The sequence below is a fragment of the Zingiber officinale genome, chromosome 7A, assembly GCF_018446385.1.
Source record: "Zingiber officinale cultivar Zhangliang chromosome 7A, Zo_v1.1, whole genome shotgun sequence".
Lineage (NCBI taxonomy): Eukaryota > Viridiplantae > Streptophyta > Magnoliopsida > Zingiberales > Zingiberaceae > Zingiber > Zingiber officinale.
The window spans coordinates 83033893-83056158 of record NC_055998.1 but is presented as its reverse complement, the minus strand read 5'-3'; the positions used below and the strand labels follow the sequence as shown (position 1 = coordinate 83056158).

The 22266-nt window shown below is 34.7% G+C and overlaps 1 protein-coding gene across 1 annotated transcript; it reads left to right on the top strand.

The window, feature by feature from the left end:
- Positions 1–3859: 3859 nt before the first annotated feature.
- On the top strand, positions 3860–20122 carry LOC122001645 (probable sphingolipid transporter spinster homolog 2). The gene is made up of 16 exons (XM_042556503.1): positions 3860–4050; positions 4624–4755; positions 5777–5878; positions 6252–6356; positions 6449–6524; positions 8526–8600; positions 10349–10451; positions 11681–11734; positions 12745–12820; positions 14251–14348; positions 15068–15144; positions 16629–16742; positions 17407–17526; positions 18352–18480; positions 19185–19263; positions 19674–20122. Exons 1-16 carry the CDS (start codon positions 3968–3970, stop codon positions 19784–19786), a joined length of 1536 nt encoding a protein of 511 aa, XP_042412437.1. The 5' UTR covers positions 3860–3967; the 3' UTR covers positions 19787–20122.
- The last annotated feature ends 2144 nt before the right edge of the window (positions 20123–22266 follow it).

The window sequence follows — 22266 nt, the reverse complement described above, 5'->3', positions numbered from 1 at the left end:
ATATTTGAAAATCTCTTTAAAAAAATATTTTTAGAATGTTTTAAAAGTTATTCTGTGACTCTTCAAGTGTTAGAAAAATTACTTTGAGAATTTTGACTATCTTTTACTTTAAAAATTTTTATTAGAAAGTGTTTTTGCAATTACTTTACAATTAATTTCCTACAAAAATATTAAAACTTTAGAAATCATTTTTCTAATTTTCCTTAAGAAAAGTTTTTTTAAAAAAAAATAACTTAATTTTTTTAAAAAAAATTAACTTAATTTTTTTTTCAAATTTAAAAAGTGATTACAAAGCTTTACTTTAACAAAGCTCTTAAACATAATTCCTTATAAGTTTTGCTTTAAACTTCATTTGAAAATATTACTTAGGAATTTCTCTTGAAAGTCTTACTTAGAAAACTTTGAATATTTGAAAATCAGATTTACCATATCTTGAAAAGTTATTACTTTTGAAATATTCGAAAACTTACTTGCAAAATTTCTTAAAATATTTACTTCTCCCTCAAATGAACTTGAGCTTTTATTTAACATCACTTGCAAAGTTTGTTTATAGTAATTAGTATTCGAAGTTCCTTACATTGCTATAATTCTTTAAAGCTTGCTTGCATATCTCAGCTTGCAATATTTTCTTACTTATTTTTTTATGCATTATCATTTTTTGATGTATGCCAAAGGGGGAGGATGGTGGGTTAAGTTAGAAAATTGAACTCACTTTAAACATTTTATGGTTTATTGCTTTATTGTATTTTTTTCTAACTTTAATGTAGGTTGTCATTACATCAAAAAGAGGGAGATTGTTAGTGTAGATTGTACTAACAGTATGGTTTTGATATATGACCAATAGGTTAAAGTTAGATGGGTTGTTTGTCTAACACTTCTACCAAATGTGCAGGAGTTAACTGGTCTAAAGGACCTGCCACCAGGCTAAAATCTTGCTAGGTCCGCTGGGCCCGATAGCTAGTGGGAAATCCAGCTAGGTTTGCGGGGCCGATAGCTAGTGCGAAGTCAAGATAGGTCCGCGGGGCTCGATATCTGGCGAGAAGTCCAATTGGATCTGCGGGACCTGACAACCGGGCGAAGTCTAGTTGGGTCTGCGAACCTGACAACTAGCGGGAAGACCTCGTGGGTCAGAGACAAGTCAAGTGACTGCAAGTGGTAAGTGAAGATAAGCAACTAGAGGAAAGATCCAGTGAGGGCGTGTTCCCCGTTGAGGGAACTATAAGCGTCGGTCCAACTTAGGCCCATTTTGGAAACCTAAGCTGAGACCTTGACTAGATCCTGGTTTCAGGGAGACAGGATCTAATTACTACTCATATTTTATTATATTGTGCTAACTCTGTTTTGTAGGAAAAAATCTATTTTTGGTTGCCCAGGACTAACCTTTTCTGCAAGGGAAAGCTGTTGAAGAAAAGGGGTCCGGACGCTCGGACCAAGCTCGCCCGGGCGGGCCGCAAGCGCCTAGGCGATCCGGGCGCCCGGAGTTGGTCCAAGTCCTCGGACCTGAAACTTCATCCACAAACTGACATAAAGCACGTCGATTGGCTGGACCACGTGGTCCAGGCGCTTGGAGGGGTTTCAGGCGCCCGGAATGGATCTATATAAAGGCCTTCGACCCGGAGCTTCAGAACAACAACTACTATAAGTTTTCTTCTTGCTCGGTGCTCCGAAAAGGCTCCCACAATGCTGCTATGCTCCATCAACAACAGGCGACCAAGACTTGTCAATTTTATTGTTATTGTTGGTAACTTTTATTTCCAGTTCTTGTACTTAACTCCTATAATATTTTGCGAACTGTTAGTAGATTGTCCAATGAAAACATTCGACGAGTGCGGGCCTCAGAGTAGAAGTCATCAAAAATAAGGCGACAAGGAATATTCGATGCCAGAATATATAAAGTAATGAAAGGTGTACAGTCTTCCTCCGAGGAATCATCCGTTACACACATATGAATAATCATTTTTAATGTTCGCAATAATGATAGAAGTTGAGTATCCACTCTCATAAGAAGATTCCATTATATGTATGTGTCAGATATCAGAATATTCCTTGGTGAATAATTGTTATCTATGACGGATTGTTACGATTCCCTGATAATATTGTCCCCTGGAGGTGATCCGACTGGACTCATATCCGACCGGTTATATATAATAGGAGACTGTAATAAGAATGAGGAACTAAGTTCCTCGAGTTTGACCAATTATTAGGCTGACCGGGCTATATACTGAGTTATATTGTAGTAGTGAGAAATGAGCTATCCTCTAAGTCCGAACGACACTGAGTCCGATTGGCTATATACTTAGAGTGCTTTTGCTGGAAAGTGAGCTCAACCCTAAGTCCGTCCGACACTTTAGACCAAGCAGTCATATGTAATAAGACTTGCCCTTAAACTGTTATGTTGGGATATGGAAGTCTAATCGGATCTCATCTCGGTTAGGAGATATTGCCTTTGTTGTGTGCTCTGGAGGATGGGGAGCTAAACCCCGTTTACCAAGTTGACACTAGGGTCGTTCAAGTTTATTTTGTATATCTTAACATCAAGTGGAGCGATAAGACCGATCGTATATAGAGAAACTTATATCTAAAGAATAGGGAATCGAATCTCTTAAATCTGATTGGCTATTGGGCCGACCGACTTTATTATGAGAACTATAGTGCTAAGTGAGGAGTTGCGTCTTGATGATAATAACCCGTTCAGATACATTTATTCTAGCTCTGACTACTATCTCATCCTAACTTTGACCACCACCCATCTTAACTTTGATTAACTCGCCATTGTCCCCAGGGCGTAGCACAGCTGGGGGTGCATGGTTTCGTGACCGAGAGGTCCAGGGTTCGATCCTCGAGGTGTCATTACCTGGGGTTAATATCACGGCTATGCGTTTTCAGTTGTATATCTATATTACCTCCCTCCGTATCCGTGGGACCAACTCTACGGGGACCGCTGATATGACGATTCCACATTTTTTTTTTATTAACTCGTCATTTCTAGATCCACTTATAACATACTCTATCATATTACATAGCATCAAATTTGTTTCCACTCTTTGACCAGTAGCATCGTAGAGATACGGTACTTGTAAGAAGATATATGTTGGCGAAAATATAGTGCAATCCAATGCACAAATCTTCTGTTAAAAGAAAATCGGACTATTTTAGATCTGTATTGGACGAGAAGGTGTACACAGCTTAAGTAATTTTATGATTGCGCTAAGATTCTCTTGTCTTTTAATTTATATTGTTAATCTCGTCTTTTAATTGTTTTTTTTAAAAGAGCATTTCATCGTACAAAAACAACTATTTTAAAAATAGTTTCATACAAAGTAGCATCATCTCTGAGTTGCCTCATACGAAGTACGTAGCTCTAAGGTGATATTGTTTATACAAAATAGTTCCAAAGTATACTTCTTTTGTACATAACAGTTCGACTTGGGATTTAAATGTGCAATGAGTGAACTTTAATGAGCTAAATAAAAAATTTACAATGATTATACTTACTATTAAGAAATATAATTTAACATCTTAAGTAGGAGAGTCATTCGTCCTCCTTGTTCTGTACAATGGTATTATTTTTGTATAAAGTAGCTTGAAGATGATGCTTCTTTCTATAAAATAATTTTAATATGGTATTATTTTATATAAAACAACTATAAATTGAAATTCAATGAGATTTTAATTGGAAAATATAATTTCGATAAGGGGTTTTTTGTAACAATAAAAGAACTTAAATATTAATAAAACTTTAAAGGCCAATGTTAAAAAGTGTTGAGCACGTTGGGCCAATTTGAAAAGTCTTTATTGGGCCAGTTCAGTTGAAACCACGACTCGCCGGCCCGGGCGCCTCGAGCTTATTCGTGTCGATGGTGGTGCAGCAACAAACCGTCAAGGTCCAAGCTGGGCTGTGCTGTGCGGCACGACTTCGTTCTTCCCCTTTGCGCGTCTCCCTCTTCCTGTTCGTCCGAAGTTGGAGATGGCTATTGCGCTGCCTCCGCATCCCGATGGCGACCATGCTCCCCAATCCGATCCTCTCCCATCCTGGTTCTCCCCCAGGAGGTATGCGAATCGTTCCGCATTGTTTTCTTCCTTTTACTGACCCCTAGGGTTTGAGATAATCTTTTAATCGAAATCGAAGTGGTTGGGCAACGAATTTCTTTGCATTAAGTTTACCTGAGGCAATTAGTTGTGGAAGGAAGAAACTGGGATTTTTTGGACTGCAATTGGGCCAATAAATAATTTGGTAATCAGTTTGTTGGGTGCAGAAATGCAATGCTCAACAAGATGGTTTCCGAGTCATTTTGTTGATTTATATTAATCTGACACCTTATGTGTGAGTTTACACACTTTAAATGTGTGTTTTTTGAAAATCTATTGTAAAATGGCCTAAAAAAATCCAAAATGGGTCAAATAATTGATTTCAAAATCAGTTTGTAAACATGTTGAGACTCAAAATATTGTGTAAGGGTTCCTTTGCTCCTGAAATTTGTATAGTAGGACATAATATGTCACGAGATGGCCTAAACAACCCAGAATGGACTAACGTGCCAATTTGGATCAACGTTAGTTTAGCTTGACATGTGCTGTTAAACTATTATTGTTTTGAATGTAATGAACTGCTTGCATGTGCAGATTGCTTGTGATATTTTGCGTCATCAACATGCTAAATTATGTTGATCGAGGTGCAATAGCAAGCAATGGTGTTAATGGTACCCAAACAACCTGCACAGAGAGCGGCACTTGTACTTCAGGCACTGGAATCCAGTAAGATGCATACTAAGACATCACTGTTAATATTTTTTTTTAGCTTTACTTCAACTATCTACTGAATTATGACTTCTCGATGTTAAATATTTATGTTGTGCCATGTCTCTTTGCTTGATTTCTGAATATCGAATGCTCGTGGACATGCCTTTCTTCTGTGGGGATATAGGATTTGCATAATTTCTAGACTGTCATGCAATTTAATCTTGCTGGCTTTTGAAATCTCTTAGTTATTTAAAGGATGAATTTTTTTTTATTGAATTTCAAGCAATTTCATGTTATATTAAAAGATATAGAAATCTTGAACTATGCTACTTTCTCCTGTATTTAATTATGATATTTTGCTTATCATGGCATAGTATATGGTGCCTAATTCTGCACCTATCTATAATTCTGTACCCCATTAAGTAGTTGCAACTTTGCACACTAGTCTTTTATTCTTGTTTCTTGTCACTTCCTTACCTCTTAGCTGTAAAACATGTTTGTCGTTAATCAGTTTGTTTATTTAGCTTAACTGTTAATTGTCTTGGGTTCTTTGTTATGCTTGGTGTAAAAAAAAAAAAAGAATGACGTTGGATGCTAGTTAATTGGTATTATGGATTGGACAGAAGAAATGTTCTTTCTGGAAGCATACTAATTCTGTAACTAGCCTGGTTGAACATAGAATAACAGGATGGTAATGTTTTCTTGCTTCGTTAGAGAAGGATAGATCAATGGATGAATTTGAGTAGATATATTACTGAGTAGACAGAAGGGGAGCCTTGGCACAACGGTAAAGTTGTTGCTTTGTGATTTAAAGGTCATGGGTTCGAATCCTGAAAATAGCCTCTTGCAAAAAGTAGAGTAAGGCTACATACAATGGATTCTTCCCGGGACCCCGCATGACGGAAGCTTTATGCACGGGGCTGTTTTTTTTTTTTTTTTTTTATATTACTGAGTAGACAAAAAGCACGATGTATTAGGTGCATTTATGAAGCTGTTTTGTTCTGATTACATGAGTATTAATAATCATTTGTTGCAGAGGAGACTTTAACCTGAATTATTTTGAAGATGGTGTATTGTCTTCAGCATTCATGGTGGGCCTATTAATTGCTTCCCCAATATTTGCATCCCTGGCAAAGAGGTCGGATTGTTTCTCAAACGCTTGTTTTGTCACTGCTCTTTTTTATGTCAATTCTTTTCTAGTGATTTTGCAACATAATCATTCTATAAATTTGTTATTATGTTCTATTTACTTTGTTTCAGATATTTCTTTCCTTTCTTGTAAGAATGGCTGAAAGTATAATCTATTGCACTCATCCATCTTTATACTATTGCCATTTTCCAATTGGGTTTTGTGTTTTTAGTAGTTATTATGGTTTGTTTGTTAACTTTCAAAATCATTAACTCCTCAACTCCAGGGTTATTCACATTGATGATTTTAATCATTATGTTTTAGCAAAACATTAAGTCTAGTTTCAGCTTACAAGGCTCATTTTATTTAAATGTTTTTGCAGCCATAATCCTTTTAGGTTAATCGGAGTGGGACTGTTGGTTTGGACTATTGCTACTGCTGGTTGTGGTTGCGCATTTGATTTTTGGTCCATTACAATTTGCCGAATGTGAGTGTTTAATTTGGTTGGCATGGATCCTCACAATTCGGATCAATTTTTGATTACTTATGCCAGTAATTAAAACTTATCATTGTGCCCAGGTTGGTTGGAGTTGGTGAAGCTTCCTTTATAAGTCTCGCAGCTCCATTTATAGACGATAATGCTCCTGTTGCTCAGGTTTGTTGCCACCAAAACAATTATTTTTGCAATTGAACCTTTTCAAGCCTTTTCACATTCCTTCTACATGTGAAATTATTCACTTTCCACTTCCTTTTAACTCTTCAGATGTGCTGAACCATTTAATAATAAGGCCATCTTTGTGATATTAACTTTGCAATGCTTTGTCAATCCAGCCATGTGAAATTGAACATTGGCATACTAGAATCTTCTATTTATTATGTTATAATATTATACACCAGTTCTAATGTAATAGGATAACTGTTCAAAGGATATAAATGCCTGTAAATGCTATATCCAGTCTGAAACTGTATGTATACCTCACTGTGCTCGCATCATTCAGACATGCTTTTTAGCTGAAAACTGAAAAACAAGATGACAAATCATTTATAAATTTGACTCATTTGGCATGACCTTAGATACGCTGGATTACAACAATAATCGTAACATGCAGTTTGCTGAAACTACCTTACCTATGTATGTAATAAGCAGGGAAATTCTTCTAAATTTAATTCAGATAACCTCAGTTTTTTATTTGCAATGAAATTTAAATAAGAGCCAATAGTATTATTGAACCAAGGTAGAACTTAGTCCACCTCAAATGATCAGCCACTTGGGAGGGAGATGCCTCTTCTATACAAGCACATCATGAACCATCATGCTTGTCCATGTTGGGATTAGGGACACAAACTACATAGTCTTCAGCATGCCTCATGTTTATCATTACCAACAAAATATTATTGTTAAACTAGGGAAGGGAGAGGGGGGAGCCGAAACACTTAACAAACAAGTAGCCGATTGGAAGGAGAATGCCCTCCCATTGTATATCTATATGGTTATAATGGACAACCACACTTGTCTAGGTGGGACTATGATTGTCAAGGAGAATCATGCATGCTACACAACTCCTCAATATAAGTTAATGACGGACCATCACATTTGGCCACGTGGGAGTTGGGATTAGAGCACCTTGTTTCAACATGCTTCCTTATGCTCATTATGACTGATGAAATACTATTGCAAATCTAGGGAAGCACAAACCATCCCAAATGACTATCCAATTTGAAGGAGAATGCCCTTTCAATATAAGTTCACTATGTGGATCACCGCACCACACTTGTCCATGTTGGATTATGCTTGTGGAGTACCTTGCCTTCAACACACTTGTCTATGCTCATTATGACTCAAAGCCTCAGCGGGAAACTCCTCTCCAAGAATTTAGGCTGAACAGACTGCGAAGATGATAACATGTTTGAAAGGTATTGAAGCAGTTTCGTAAGAGCTTTATGATGTTATATGAGCAAAGTTTGATACCTTTTGTCATTTGAGGTCAATGATGTTGATGACAGAGCCACTGAATACAATCCTGTGCCTAAATTTTAGACCACCTGAACTCAGATTGTACGTGCCAGTAGAGCTTTGTAAATGGTATCTAGTCCTAAACTTCTACTATGTATGTTGTCATGCACTCCTGCTGTTGCAATCCAAGAGAGTGTAGCATTTTGCAGCCGATTTTTGAATAACGACTATGAATTTCTTTATTCATGTCTTCCAGGCATTTTTACATTAAACCAGTGGGAAAAATAATGCAGGCAGTTGTTGGCTCAGAATGTAGTCCAAGTCTCGCTTTCATCATTTCTTAAAATGTTATCAACTATCTCTGAGAACCTAAAAGAAAGATACACACTCACACCACTTCTAACACTATGAGTTTGCATTACTGCGTACACGTGGAGAGTAAAAGTGAGAACCAGAAGTAATGACGTAAACAACCAATAAGAAATAACAATAATGTCTATTGTGTACTATAAGGCTTGATCATTATTGAATTCTTGGCTACAAACCTAATGTGTTTAGTATAAAACCTTGTGGTAAATACATTATATTTTTGCATTGAAATTATATGAGGATCACTATGGAAATGAAATCTGGCTATTTAAAAAGTTCTATGCTACTCTAACTAAGTATACAAATTGGTCATGTTATTCTTACCTCATTCAGAAAACGGCCTGGCTTGCGCTCTTCTACATGTGCATACCTTCAGGCATCGCAATTGGCTATGTATATGGTGGACTGGTGAGTCTCTTGTGATGCTTATTTTGAAATTTTGCTTGGTCAGTGATGTTGAAGTGACATAATATTTTTAGATGTAAATTCATCTTAGGTGTTTATTCTTTAGGTTTTTAATGAAGGTTTCTAATGTTTGCAAATCAAAACTAATGTCAATTGTGAAACTTTTTCACTTTGTTGTGCATTTGTTAATAAACTCTAATGGCTCTTTCTTTAGAACTCTATTTTTTTTTGTGTGTGTGATTACAATCTCCATCTTATATGCATTGTTATTTGTCATAAAAATAGATTAACTAAATGAATTAAGCATGAGTGCCAATCAAAAACCAACATAAAAATTGCAGAAATAGATAACATAATGCACAAATGAACTTTTACTGATTCTTACAATCAAGTTTTCTAATGGCTTACATGCTATCATGCACTTCCAAGAACATGTGCATTCAATTTTTTGCATGAATGAATAAATAAGGTTAAAAAGATCGCTATCCTAGCCATTAACAGAATTGCTTTCTGATCTGATCCGTAGACTTGGATAAAGGGCAGCCCAGTGCACGAAACTCCCACCATGTGGGGTCCCGAGGAATGATCCATTTACTCAGTCTTACCCTGCTTTTTGCAAGAGGCTGTTTCCAGGATTCGAACCCGTGACCTTTTGGTCACATGACAACAACTTTACCGTTGCTCTAAGGCTCCCCTTATCCGTAGACTTGGATCATACAATTATATTATCTTTCAATCAAAATATATTTTGAAAATCTGTGGAACACTTGCGATCTTTGAAAATATATTAACTTCTTCAAGTGGCAAAAGGTGATTCACTCACTCCTAGCGTCCCCCGCCAACCCGTCCCTAGGCTAACATGGAAGAGGTAAATCATGGGTGACAAGTACTAACTTCTCCAAGTGGCAAAAGATGATTCGCGCGCTCCCAGTGCCCTCGCCAACCCGTCCTAGGCCAACATGGATGAGGTAAATCACGGGTGGCTACTAGTCATTGGTGTAGGTGGCCAAGGCACGGGGAAGGTATGCTCGGACGCGCTGAGTTTCGACCACCTCATGTGGCAATACCCCATGTCTCAATCACCGCACCGCTCAGAGGGGACTTAAGCACTAACTTCTCCAAACCACTATGTGAAGTGGTCCCTTGCGAAATTGCTTAGGCGGGTACCTAAGAGGGTACCTTTTAGAACTATGATGCTTCGTGACTATTAGTTTTTAGATATGTAAAAGTTACTTTCTAATGTTTACATGGTAAAAGAAGAATTAAGAGCTTTCTGCATACAAGAAAACAGTGCTGTAGGATACTAGCCATGCGGGGTAAAGTACTTACGGGTGTGAGATGTTACAGCACTTTGGTAGTGTTCTGGAGAAGTCTACACCTGCTCTGTGGAATAGTTTGTTTATTCACAAGAGTCTATATATCTTGGCTAATGATGAACACTGTATAATAACTAACTAGATTGACACATCTAAACAATTTACTCTAGCAATGAAAAATTGACATTCATTGGAAATTCAACCTTTGCCAAAGCTTGTATACAAACCAATGCATGTCAAGTCATCTCCATGCATGCTTTATGGTTAACTTATTTCACCATTATTTTCAGTAGAAGTTCAATAATTTAATCCCCATGTCTGCTTGAGCCTTGAAGTTCTATTTGAATTTGACAAAATGAGTTGCTTCACTCCTGGATACTGGAGGATGACAGGAATTGTGTCTCCATATATATAAACTTTCTCTAATTTTATCAGGTCGGCAGCTATCTTCATTGGCGCGTTGCATTCTGGGGAGAGTCAGTTTTGATGCTTCCATTTGCTATTTTAGGCTTCACCATTAAACCTTTACAGCTGAAAGGTACATTTTTAAGTAACCTTTCATCGCAACAAACACAATTTACAAAATGTGCTTATCCCAGTAAGTAATAACCTGTATTCTATCTGTTTTTTGCAATCATCATAGTTTGCAACTCTTTGGTTTGCCATTAGCTATAATTAAAATGATCAATGCAACTGAGATAATTAAAGAAAATAAACATACCATCCTATCTTACTGTTGATAAATAAAAAGCTTTGTAGAATATAAAATTTAAAATCTATATCAAAGGTAACATTCTACAAAATTTATCATTGCTAAAATAGTAAACGTACCATTTTGATAAATAATAAACATATCATCCTATCATACTGTTGTGAAGAATGATTGATTATCATCATCTAGTTGTGATAGTCTCACTTGTTAGGTGTTGGTATATGGATCTTATTACTCTGTTAAAATGCTATGAACTCTATTTAAGCATGCCACTAATAATATTCAAATTCCTTGAATCAGTTTTACTTGCAATGCTTTATGCGACACTATTTTCACTTGTGTTAATATTTATAAGTCTATGCAAGGCTATACCCCTCCATTGAACAACAACTGGCTGTGACATGAAACAATCACTCTAACTTCAGTGGGTCTCTGGTTATTATGTTTATGAAATGTAGGATAATAGTAAGAAATGATGAGAAAACAATATTCTTTAACAGAACACTTTCTACATCTGAAACTAATATCATATCATCTTCCTTTTCCATGACAATGTCCCTGCCCTTTCTTTTTAAGCAACTAAGAGCTACTGGTTCTTTCTCCTTGTATACTTTTTGATTTGTCTTTCATGCTGTCGGATAGTGTATACAACAAAATGGACTAGTTTTCCAGATGATCCATGACATTATAGTGAGGTAAGATGGACATAATACTGGCGACAAGTTAACAGGAAATGCTATTGCATTAGTGTAGTGTTCTTTGTTTCCTGGTGATTTTTCAACAACTAACTGTATCATATAAAGTAACCTGTTTCTCATGTTCCTCTATTGTTTTGCTCTTCTTTTGTGGAGACTATAAACTTGACTATAGTGAACCAATTTTATCTTTCCCAAATTTGATTTTAATTATATTTTTAACCATAACTTCTAGAAACTAGCCAAAGTGATGTCTGTGTGCCCCTGGCTGAGCATAAAAAACTATGATAGTTAGCTCCGAAGCATAGGATTTCAAAGACAACAGTTAAATGTTTAGAACTTTGTTTCTTCCAATTGCAGGTTTTACACCATCTATACTGAAAAAATTAGAGGGTGCTGGAGTAATGATTCAAGGTGATAGCATGTTTTTCCACCTTATAGTTGATTAGTATCTTTTACCAATATAGGTTTCAGATTCACATGATAATTTTCGTCAACTATAATGGTTATCATTCTTTTGTTCTTCAGGACTCTTGTTTATGTTTACTTTGAATGTCTAAGAATGCATATGTTTCCTATAGCCCATGATTGGAAGTGCAATCCTACTTGTGTTTTAAATCAACTTCGTGATTGTCATACCAATTTCTAGTATTGTTGAACGAACCATTTTTTTAAATTTTTTTGGTACCAATTTCAAGAGACTGTTGAATGCACCATTATGTTTATTTATTTTTAGGTTGAGGGCGTCTCAAACTTTAATCCCAGTCTAAAGCTTCTTGAAGATATGACATCAGCATTTTTATTGGAAATATAATGGAATCAAAATTGGAATGAGTAAAACCATCGACCGAATTAGTTTGTGTTATTATGTATTATACAATCAAATTCAAAAAATATTTTTGTATGCTAGTTTTATGAATTTTGAAATCAAACTTTCAATTTTAGTTTATTTGATATAAAATGATAATTGGAAGATGGAATAATACCTTTTGCTCCTTAGCTTAAAAACCTCTCTCTATATAAAGAGGAGATGGTATACATATATGCAGGACTTTTAAAACAATCTATCAGTAAATAGTTTAATGGAGTATACAATTTAGATTTAATGAAAGTTAATCATAGATATCAAGAATGTTCTTGAACAAAGCAGAAACAACATGAAAGGTAATTAAATGTGAGATACCATTGTCCAACTACTAATGCTTTCTCAATGTCAAAATAGCTAAATTATTGTTTTAGTCATTAGTGAGCTGCTTTGTATTTACACTTGACAACCCTATATACCCATACATTGGGAAAACATTTTACATACTGATTAAGACAAAGAAAAGGTTTTTTTGTTTATCCAGGGCTTTGGTAATGGAACTAGCTTTGACTTTCATTTTATCTTCTTATTCTTGGCTATTTATAACATTATGTTACAGATGAACAGGATGCCCAAAGCGAGACACATGCTACACATGGGAACTTATCTGTAAAAGAACCACAAAATTTCTCCTTGTATGTTCTTTGTATCCATCCTCCTTGCCTTTACAAATTTTCTCTCAACAGTTTTGAAACTCAGCTGTGAAGATTGATTGTCTGTAGAATCCAACCAAAATCAATTTATGCAATGCAAAATTTGCAAACTATTTTTGAAAGAAGAAAAAGAAGAATATAAAAGAAACACAAAGGTGAAGGGAGTTACCACACCTTGGATTTTGCAAGTATATTTTCTTAGTTGTTTCATTTGCTATTCAAACAGTTGCTGTCAGGCTCCCTCCAAATGGGCTTGGGAAAAGTCAATTAACATGTGCCTATCACACCGAAAAGGCTGTTTTGTGATTGAAATCTGGCTTACCAGGTTGCAATGGAGCAACCATACCATTGCATCAAGGCTTGACTTCAGTAGTGGGATAGTTGGATTTTTCAAAAATAAAGTCCCAGATATTTGAATTTTCATTCATAAAATGCTATGTTGAATACTTTATATGATATGTTTTTAATTGGGTCGCTATTTGATTTTGACAAATTATTGTAGTGGTATGGTATATGTACCAAACAGTATAGAAAAAGGTATTGCCTAGAGTGTATTTTGCATTGCTTTGACTTTTCATTAGTCCATTTTTTAAAAAAAAAAATTAAGGTAAAGTGTATTAGAAAAGCAACATAGTGTTGATAAATTGTTTTTCAGATCTGCTTTGGAAATAATTTGGTTGTGGTGTTTGGTAAATGTGTATGTACTTTATATGATATGATTTGAATTGAGTTGCTATTTGATTTTGACAAATTATTGTAGTGGTATGGCATATGTACCAAACAGTATAGAAAAAGGTATTGCCTAGAGTGGATTTTACATTGCTTTGACTTTTCATTAGTCTATTAAAAAAAAATTAAGCTAAAGTGTATTATAGAAAAGCAACTTAGTGTTGATAAATTGTTTTTCAGATCTTTGGAAATAATTTGGTTGTGGTGTTTGGTTAATGTGTATTACAAAAACACATGCTATAACAAATGAAATTATTATTGTCACAATCCACCAAGCTGAGAGGTGAATGCATTTTCTCGCTGGTTTTGATGAATGCAGTTCCACTTACATTGAAACAAGTGTTTGGAGTGCACTACATTGAGAATAGTGTTTTATCATATGTTTTTCAATCACCACGTTTCACTCCTAGTGTTTTAGAGGCCTAATTTACCTCAAGAAAGAATTCTTAAACCCATAGCAATTGTAGCTTATCAGTTTCTCTAAATATCATGACCTTATTAACACAAAAGTTGACACTTAATGACTTGGTTTCATAATTTTCTGGCTACATTTTTTACTTTGTTTTAATTTCCTATAGGCATCAATGAAATTGTTTGCTTATCAAAAATCTAAATGCTTTTGAATATGTGCACCTTTTCTCAACCTTGTCTTGTAATTGTTGTGTGCTTTCTTTCTATTGTAGACCTGCTGGTGTGGGTAGGATTGCAAGTCAACTATCCAGGGTTTGGAAAGATATGCAACTGCTTCTGGCTGAGAGGGTTTATGTGGTAAATGTTCTAGGTAATGTTTAGATTTCAACTTAAATGAGTGTTAGGTCGTGCTTCTTGGTAAAATATTGATCTTTTTAAATTCATAATGAGATAGTGTTAATATAAAAGGCATGTAAAAGTGATATAAACTAGTTACTTTTTTTGGAAAAGAAATTTATAAGAAGGAAAATTAATTGAATTTTTATAGTTCATTTGCATGGCATAAGTGCTAAAGTTCAAAAAAATTATTTGATAAATTGATCAAGTCATAGAGCTTTTTATATTCATATCATGGTATTTCACTTTTGGGTTTTACCTTTGGAACTGACGTTTCAAGTATATTTGGTTCGTGTTATCTCTGTTATACCTCTTCTTAGGCACCCACTCCCTGTCACTTAAAAAATATTGCACACTTAGAATGGAGAAAAAGTTGAACCTGATAAAATATTTTAAGCCTGATACGAGTTTGTTTATCCAAATCATATGATTAAGGGTGAATGGTCATATTTGAGAGCAAGGCTGAATGAAATCAGTTTGTTTGGTGGCTACCATATCCTTGATTTAATACATTTAGATGGCAAAAGAGAAGAGTTAGCATACAAATGACTTATTTTTATTGTAAATAAGAGACACAAGACAACACTACATGTTGATTGATTTTAAATCAACAAATGAAAGGTGCTATCTAGAAGTTTAAACTATTCTAGGATTTATTTCTTGTATTCATCATCACATGTCATGCTTCTGCAGGTTATATTGCGTACAATTTTGTTATTGGAGCCTATTCATATTGGGGTCCTAAGGCTGGTTATGACATCTACCATATGGTAATTTGAAATACAAAACTTTAGTAACTCACATGGATCATCATATCTTATATAATTTGAAACACAAACTGAATATTCACTTTGGCTTATCACTTTTTTCCTACTAAGTCATTGATTTATTTCCTATGCCCATAGCACTATCCCATGTTATGTTTTGCTACCTTGTTCATGTTCTGTTCTGCAGAACTGATCATCAATGTTACATTCTTACATTTCGCTTGGAAGAGATTACTGACTTATTTTGTTTAAAGCAATTTCTGATATTATTTATGCAAAAATTAGTGTTTACAGATGGACCATGAAATGGTAATCTTACCCACCTAGGTTAAAGTCTCATAGTTCACAGAAAAAAATGGTTGGCATTTTGATTCCTCACATGCATGTCTAACATAAAGTTTAAAATGTGTTGTGGCTAGATTAATGTCCTAAACATTTGTTTGACATCTTGTTAAAGACCTCTGCACATCATGACAATTTAGCCGCTGTTGGCAGTTGTTTGGATGTAGTGGTGAATATGTTTCATACTATGGTAGTATGCTATGCTATGCGGCTTCGGGTATGAGGATTCAACATGGGTATCTGTTCTGCCAGAGTCCAATTTATTCAAGTTGGTAAATGAAGAGTCCAAATATCAGAGGTTGTAACTTTGTGTTCTGCCTAAGTCCAAATTGCATTGAGTATCTGATAATAAGATTTTACTGTCAGATCTTTTATATAACATTAAGAGTTCCTAATGCAAAGGGAAACCAATTCATTTAAGAGTGAACAACAAAACCAAGACACTTAATCCGGTACTGGTGCTTGGCGACTAGTGAACAATGAGTGCTCTATCTAATGAGTATGGGTATCAATATGATCAAACTATTGCACCATGACAAGAATTTCTTTTCGTAATGCCACGTTGGTATGCTCATGCAAACATTTCAGTTGCAATGGATGTGGAGCTTCTTAGCTTCAACAATATCTTGAAAAAGGAAAATATTTTGCACGTTCCCTTTCATGGAAAAAAGGATACTCATACTACAAAACACCATTTGATTGGTACATATCTATATACTGCAGCTGAGCAACCTCGTTTTTTGTACTTTTAAGCTCTTTGTTCTGCAGTTGGATATAATATCTTGCACATAGCTCTCTAGGTTGCTTTTCACTACTCCATTAGATTGATACTTATCAATGTTCTGCAACTGAGCAACTTTGGTTCTTTGTACTTTTAAGCTCTTTGTTCTGCAGTTGTATATCCTGTGCATGGTTTTCTAGGTTGCTTTTCACTATTATGGTAAACAGGCCAATATGCAAGATTGAATATGAATACCTTAATAGTTAATACAATGGAGTCAGCATTCAATCATTCCCTCTCATAAGTTCGTTCCTTTTCATGCACGATGACTTGTGTTGGAATTTTTTGGTGATAAATTCTTATTTTACCTGTGAATAGGTGTTATCCTTTGTTGTCCTTTTATATATTGTTTATTGATTTTCAGAGCAATGCTGATCTGTTGTTTGGAGGTATAACTATAGTCTGTGGAATCTTTGGAACTCTAGCTGGTGGGTTCATTCTTGATTTTGTGGATTCTACAATTTCCAATGCTTTTAAGGTATAACAATTTCATTGAGTCCTTAAGAGTTCCTTAACCTCTATGTTTACTTGCAAAGCCTTGGTTCACTGAATGACTACTAATATATTGTTTATTTCAAAATGCTACTATCTAGCAGCTTCTTGCTGATAGACATTGTTATGCTATTTCCTCTTTGGTTCCTTCAATAATTTTGTAATTTGTCCAAGTTAATGGATAGGTATCTTAATGCACACAATGGCTATGTGGATCTCAAAATTGTAGTAGTATCTAGGATACAATTGAATACCATAGATGATTAGTTATGAGTGGCCATGACGAGTTCCCTCTTTTTGTGTTATAGGCCTTATCACTGGTGTAATAACTTTCTAGTATTCTGATTCAACGTCCCCAATATATTACTATTTCAAATAAGTTCGCCATATGCTATTGGAAAGTTTTTTCCATTGTTAAAATTCTTGAGACTTCACTAACCTGTTAGGGTGAAGTAAGGTTTGCAAAGTGCTGGAGACACATTTGACAATTTTGGAGTAGTTCATAAAATGGATAAACTTTGGAGGCAAATTCAAACTTCCCTAATTGTTGAATACATGTGTGCAGCATGTATTCTTTCATTCGTGCTGTTTTGAACTATCTGAGATGCTTTTAAATTTTATTGAAAAACTGGAAATGACCTGTCTTGCAGCTTCTTTCTGGAGCAACCTTTCTGGGGGCTATTTTTTGTTTCAGTGCTTTTTGCTTCAAGAGCCTCTATGGCTTTATAGCATTCTTTTCTATTGGAGAGATACTTGTCTTTGCCACACAGGTATAAAATTCTCTCTTGTATTGTTCTTTTATTTTTTATGCACATACAAGTGTACATTATTGTTTATTACAAAAAAAAAGGGTAGCCCAGTGCACGAAGTTTCCGCCATGCGGGGTCCCGGGGAATGATTCATTATACACAGTCTTACCCTTACCCTACTTTTTACAAGAGGTTGTTTCTAGAATTTGAACCCGTGACCTTTTGGTCACAAAGTAACAACTTTACCATTGCGCCAAGACTCTCCTTCAACAACTTTACAAAGCCAAAAAAATTTCACCATTGTTAACAACAATATCATTTTTATCATTTCTGTTCGGCGACTGAGTTATTGTAATGTCTCATCCAAGCATCATGTATTATCAGATGGTTTCTAGATCATTGGGAAACATTTACTTTTCTAGCTGTTGCTTGTTCAGTTGCTCTAATGGATCAACAGTAAATGGTAGATTCATTAGGCCATTAAAAAATGTTTTCCCACTTGTTTTAGTTTTAGTCTGATTGATCATTGAGCAATATGTTTATTGAGAAACCCATAAACTAATAGCACCTTGAATTTCTAATTGGAATTTAGGTTGGTTCTGGTTGATCCTGATCGTTTGATTTACTAGATTAGAAGATTGGCACAATTGATAAATATTCAGCTTATATCTCTTTTGATCATGCACATATTCCTGCTAACATACATCCTCCTAATGCTGTTAGTGTCAACTGGAACTGGGTGTTGAAGGATCCAAAAATTCCAGAGTTGCTAGTTCACTTATATGTTAACAAAAATGACCAAAAAATCTTATTCATGTAGCAAAATGTAATCACATGTTCCTGCAGGCTCCAGTAAATTATATCTGTCTTCACTGTGTCAATCCTAGTTTAAGGCCACTCTCAATGGCTATGTCAACTGTCTCTATTCACATATTTGGCGATGTTCCATCCTCTCCTTTGGTTGGTGTTTTGCAGGTATGTTCAGAGTTTCTTTCTTTTTTCTTTTTTGTAAAGAGAAGTTTTCATTCTGCTGTTTCTACCAATATAGCCATGATGCTTTTGTATGGTTGGATGTTTTAATGTTCATAATGTCTTAAACTATGAAGAAATCGAGTATCTTTCATCTTCATATAAGTTTTATAAAACAAATCAGTGCTTTAGACTGAAGCTTATTGCTATGCCATGAACTGGAAAAATACATGGTTATTAATTAGAAAAGTGATAATTTTTCTTAAGATTGGACAACCATACCCTTCACTCATTGTTAAGATCAACCGGATGAATCCCAAAAGTAAGAGAATAATCAAGAATTTACTAGGAGAAATAACACAGATGAGAATAATCAAGAATTTACTTGGAGAAATAACACAGATGTTCATTTTCGAACATTGAAAGCATAATTAATGCAGTGTTTACACCTTATGGTAACTAGCAGCATTTTTGTATCCTTTAGAAGGTACAACCCTACACGAGGACGATGGCAAGGCAAATTCTCTTGTTTTCTTGAAGTCAATTCCATTGCTACTTGTTAGCAGTTGACCTCTTGATGGAGGGAAATTATACAAAAAAAATAGACTTATACCCAGTTTTTCAATTATTATTTCTTGATCAACTCAAGCTAATTGCTTATCCTTCTGCATTTATGGTAAAATTAACTTCTCATTTGGCTTTTGTTGCAGGACTATGTTAACAACTGGAGGGAAAGTGCGCTGATACTAACTTCAATTCTGTTCATTGCCTCTGCAATATGGTTTTCAGGTATCTCCCAGTCACTTTCTTGCAGTAATCGTAGTTGTGCCGGTCATTTAGGGATAGATCTTAAATATGTTTACCTGGGAAAGAAGTGGGAGGACAAAAACTAAGGTTATATAAAAATTAGTTATCCTTTGTGTAACATCCATAGTTTATCATAGTTATATGCTACCTTTCTATTGTACTTAGGGCATTACATTAATAAATAATGTGTCTCTTGGGAATCATATGGTGATTTTACTTTTGTGACATATATATATATATATATATATATATATATATATATATAGATTGTACAAGTGAAAATTTTTATTATACTGATACTTGGTTTCCCTCAACTTTCCAGTTCTCTTTACCCGTATATGCAATCTAATTTCATTTCACTCCTGTTTCCCCCCCTATCACATTGTGGTCAGGCATCTTCATCCCAAGTGTAGATCGCTTTAATGAAGATAGCGATCAAGGTGCTCAAACAGCCCAAAGACCACTGCTTGATGCTAACAATGAAGCATCAGCAGAAACTGCCTAAGAACCACCACGCCATTCAAAGTTCACAGACAATTTATCGCTGCTGCCGTGCTGTTGTAGGAAAGATTTACTTCAAAGTCGTTGTGTGTAAATAGAGCAACGACGACCCCCAGGATCTGACAACTATTTCATAAGATTATAAATGATTTATTTCTTTGATGTATATATTTTTCTCGGAAAAGTCTTGCAAAGAAGGGCAAGAGTTACGTACCCTTTTATGTGTATTGTGTACATGATAACTTGATTCTGTAATATGTATCTTTTGTACAGGTTTAGATCGACAAAATTGTAGAGCTTTACGTTAAAGTTGTCAAATGTTATCATGATATTGAACGTATTTTCTGTTGGAAGCATTTTTTTTTAGAGAAGCCAAAAGGTCTCAATCACCTTGTTCTCCAAAGGTCCCTTTTATTTTTATTTTATTTTAATTTTATTTTCATTTTGTGATATTTTCAAAATTTATAATTTTAAAATTTAGATTTCGATGTTTTTGAGTTTAAACTTAATGTCGTAATTTTTAGATGTCTAAAATATATTCTTTATTATTCTATTCTTCCTTATTTTATATATATATTCCTATCGTCTGTTCACTGATACATTATTCATAGTTATTAATCTAGAAGCATAATAGACAGGAGAAGGAGATTGCTCTTGCCCTCTTAATTAATTAAGACAAATATTCGTGGTGAAAAAAGATGAATAAGTTCATCATTAGTATTTATGTCAATTCATTCTAGGATCAACACGGAGAAGAGACACACACTTAAATTATATATAATGCAGTAATCATATTCATTATTAAGTTGTAAGATAATTCATGCAAAAAATGAATTAAAATAGTTTGTCATACTTTTAGAGCTTCATCATAATTTAGTTTAGATAACTTTTGTTTTAATTTAGGTAACTTCAGTTTAATTGGATCAATCGTGTTCACGCTGTCAGAGTCATCACAATATAACGGATTTAACTTTCGTTATAATTATGTCGCACAATTTTCATTATAATTGGAATAAAAGGTGATATGGATGAACACCGAATTGATTAAATGAAAATTGAATGGATTGAATTTCTTTTAAACCAATCAAACTTAAAGAAAAAAAAAATCGAATAGATCGAATTGATTAAATATCGATTAATTTAATTTTCGATCAAAATAATTAAAATTTTCAGTTTGATTTAATTTGATTCTGATTTTGTTCAGTTCAACTTATAATTAGTAGTGTAAATGAACCAAGCAGCTTATGAGCTATTCGAAGCTCGATTCGATAAAAGTTCATCTGAGCCCATTTAATCACTACAAAAAAAACCAGCATTGCCTACGAAATTTTCCGTCGGTATTCCGTCGCTAATGGCTGATAACGACGGACCTCCGACAGAAATATTTTCGTCAGAAATATATTTGACGGGATGAGATTACCGACGGAAATAAAGCTTCTGTCGGTAAAATTTTACCGACAGAAATTTAGTTCCGTCGGTAATGCTACCGGAAACACTGTTCTGAGAAACCGGAAATTGCTGGAAATGGCATATATTTTCCCGACAAAAATAGGTATTCCGTCGGGAATTCCCGATGGAAGTAGCTACTTCCGTCGGGAATTCCCGACGGAATACCTATTTCCGTCGGGACTGTATCGTTCTGATGCGATACATTTCCGACGGAATTTATTTCTGTCGGTATTCCGACGGAAAACAAAAAAAAGACAGACAGCTTCTGTTTGTTTTGGTTATCATCTCCATATACATTTTCAAATATATAAACTACCATCACAAACGATGGTATTACACAATGCACACATCAAATACAATCAAAACATCAAATACAATCCACATATCAATATATATTATAACCATCACACAAAATAAAACAAACACAATCCATATCTAACTCAATCTAGAGAATATATAGATGCAAATATCCATATCAAAATTTAAGTTTACATAATACATACCACACTAGAAAGTAATCCAAATAATACAAGAACGCTAAATGATAAAGAAAAACCTGTAAAAGTCAAATACAAAATGATCATGTTGATGTTTAAATAAACCGTTTGCATATATATATATATAACAGATTTGATATCAAATGATACCTGAAAAAAATGAACATATCATCTAATGAAGAGCCAATATATAAATCCGATCGAACGTGACTCCTGAAATATATAGTAATACAATATTTAGAAATAAATATATTATAATATTAAAACAGAATAAATATTTTATCATGATCAATATATGATAAATAAAAATTAAAGTGTAGATGAACAAACCTCACAAAAATTAATCATCACTGCCTGATGGATCTTGAGTCTCCTGTGACTGAAAACCATGTGATCCCTGATTGAAATTAGCCACGAACTGGAGCATCTGGGCCATGAGATCATCATTGCTCTTGTCACGTTCGGCTCTCTTCTTCTCCTCATCAGCTCTCCACTGATCCATCTCAGTCATCCTCTGATCCATTGATTTCAGTTGAGT